Source organism: Phalaenopsis equestris, unplaced genomic scaffold (genome assembly GCF_001263595.1).
Source record: "Phalaenopsis equestris unplaced genomic scaffold, ASM126359v1 Scaffold000606, whole genome shotgun sequence".
Lineage (NCBI taxonomy): Eukaryota > Viridiplantae > Streptophyta > Magnoliopsida > Asparagales > Orchidaceae > Phalaenopsis > Phalaenopsis equestris.
In genome coordinates, this window is record NW_018165046.1 from 1,414,442 (window position 1) to 1,416,889 (window position 2,448).

Below are 2,448 nucleotides of genomic sequence, written 5' to 3' on the forward strand. Positions count from 1 at the left end.
TCATGCAATGTTGAGATGATAATTTATCACTCTACAGTCACAGACCTTCCGATAAACATCAAATATGAGTATATTTTATAATAATCATTTTTTTAAAACGATCTATCTCAAAAGCTAAAACAAATCAATTCGCGACTGACTTAAACTTGATTCATTATCTCATCAAAATTACTTCACAAGCCACTTATCAAGCCTTATTTTGAATCTTAGCCATCTCATGTGTTAACTTGTTGGCTAAATTACACCCTTACACGGCACTCTCAATTTAAATGTTTGAAATCAATGACCATTTTCATCACAAAATCACTTATTTTCTCCATCACTCTCCATTTCCTTTCTATAAATTTCAGCCTCTCTCCTCTCTTTAATTAAACCCTAAACTCCCAAACTTGCTTCCACCGGCTGGACTCTTACCCACAACTAGCTGGAATACTCATCACCAAGACACCTTCTTCTCCCTCCAAATCCTTTCGACTCATCTTCATATGTTCCGCCATTCGTTATGAGGCCGGCCGGATCTCCGGCACCTTCCCCGGCCGGCCGTCCTCGCCGCCGGCCGGACCTCACCCTTCCTCTCCCCCAACGCGATCCTTCCCTCGCCGTCCCCCTCCCTCTCCCCCCACCCTCAACTAACCCTACGGCGACCCCTCCAACCTCCGCTGGTCAACTCCTCCTAACCCCAAACCTCTCCGACATCGAACGCGTCCGCCAAGCCCGCGCCCCCGCCGCCGCCATGGCCGGCGGCGGCACCGTCTACATGGTCCGCCACCGGCCCACCGGCAAGATCTACGCCATGAAAGTCATCTACGGCAACCACGAGGAATCCGTTCGCCGCCAGATCTATCGCGAAATCGAGATCCTCCGAACCGCCGATAACCCCTTTGTTGTTCGATGCCACGGCATGTACGATCACGCCGGCGAGATCCAGATTCTCCTCGAATACATGGACGGGGGATCCCTAGATGGCCATCGGATATCGTCGGAGCGATCTCTGGCTGACGTTGCCCGCCAGATTCTATCAGGTCTCGCCTATCTCCACCGCCAAAAAATCGTTCATCGCGACATCAAACCATCAAATCTTCTCATAAACTCCGCGCATCAGGTCAAGATTGCGGATTTTGGGGTCGGAAGAATCCTCGCGCGGACAATGGATCCCTGCAACTCGTCGGTGGGGACGATAGCATATATGAGTCCGGAGAGGATCAACACCGATCTGAATCATGGTGTCTATGATGGATACGCCGGCGATATCTGGAGTTTCGGGATCAGCATACTGGAGTTCTACCTGGGAAAATTTCCATTCGGCGAGAATATTGGGAGGCAGGGGGATTGGGCGAGTCTGATGTGCGCAATCTGCTACTCGAATCCGCCGGAAGCGCCGGCAAATGCCTCGAGGGAGTTGAGGAATTTTATCGCTTGTTGTCTTCAGAAGGAGCCGGCTCGCCGCCTCACGGCTGTTCAGCTACTTCAGCATCCGTTCATCACTCAGCAATCGCCATTGTCGTCCTCTTCGTTCTCCTCTTCCAATACAAATCCTCGTGCTTAATCGTCGCCGTGAATTCAATTTCAATTAGGGGCGATGGGGAGGCTTGTTGGGGTCTTTTTTGGGATTTGATTCTACTTCTCTGCCACTTTCCTTGATCAATAAAATTAGGGTTTTTGATAGCTAGGTCGGGTTCATAAAAGCAGGATTCTTTCACTGTATTTTTCTTTCCATCTTGATTTTTGCCCTTCGATCATATTGAATTAAGATTACTGTACTTTGATGGTTTATAATTAAGAGAATTTTATGGATACATACTTTGATGGTTTATAATTAAGAGAATTTTATGGACACAATTTGTTCTCTCTCTCTCTCTCTCATGTTGTATTCTCTCTCTCTCTCTCTCTCTCTCTCATGTTGTATCATGATCACTTTTCTCTCTCCTGAGCTACTAAGGATTTATTATCTATTGACAAAATAATTTTTTTTAATATAAGACTTTATAGAAATATCAAAATAAACACACTATCAAAAAGTGTTCTTTGTGAATTATTTTAGCCTTATTTTAAAAATTTTGTGAAATATTTTGGCACTTCTATTCCCGAGTTAAAATGATCCCGCATAAATAGACAGACTATTTATGGACAGGTGGATGAGTTGTGGATTTGAGTGGTTGCTTTATATTTATGATCTCATTAATGATTCTCTTAAGAAGAGGAGATAGAATGGATAAAGAGAAAAAGAATTCATAGCACCTGAAAAAATTGCTATTTGCAAAAACTAGCACCAGGTGATATTTTTGAACCACAGAATTGATGTATTTATGCGTGCTTCGTTCGTGTTCGGTTCGTTTACACCCCTAGTATCATGATCACTTTTCTCTCTCCTGAGCTACTAAGGATTTATTATCTATTGACAAAATAATTTTTTTTAATATAAGACTTTATAGAAATATCAAAATAAAC

At 43.9% G+C, this 2,448-nt stretch overlaps 1 protein-coding gene across 1 annotated transcript; it reads left to right on the forward strand.

Moving 5' to 3' along the window:
• The first annotated feature begins 315 nt into the window (after positions 1-315).
• On the forward strand, positions 316-1,798 carry LOC110029824 (mitogen-activated protein kinase kinase 4-like). Its single transcript, XM_020732283.1, has one exon. It carries the CDS (start codon positions 503-505, stop codon positions 1,544-1,546), a length of 1,044 nt encoding a protein of 347 aa, XP_020587942.1. The 5' UTR covers positions 316-502; the 3' UTR covers positions 1,547-1,798.
• The last annotated feature ends 650 nt before the right edge of the window (positions 1,799-2,448 follow it).

Coding starts and splice junctions, on each gene's coding strand:
- LOC110029824 (XM_020732283.1), top strand. CDS start 503: ATGAGGCCGGCCGGATCTCCGGCACCTTCCCCGGCCGGCCGTCCTCGC.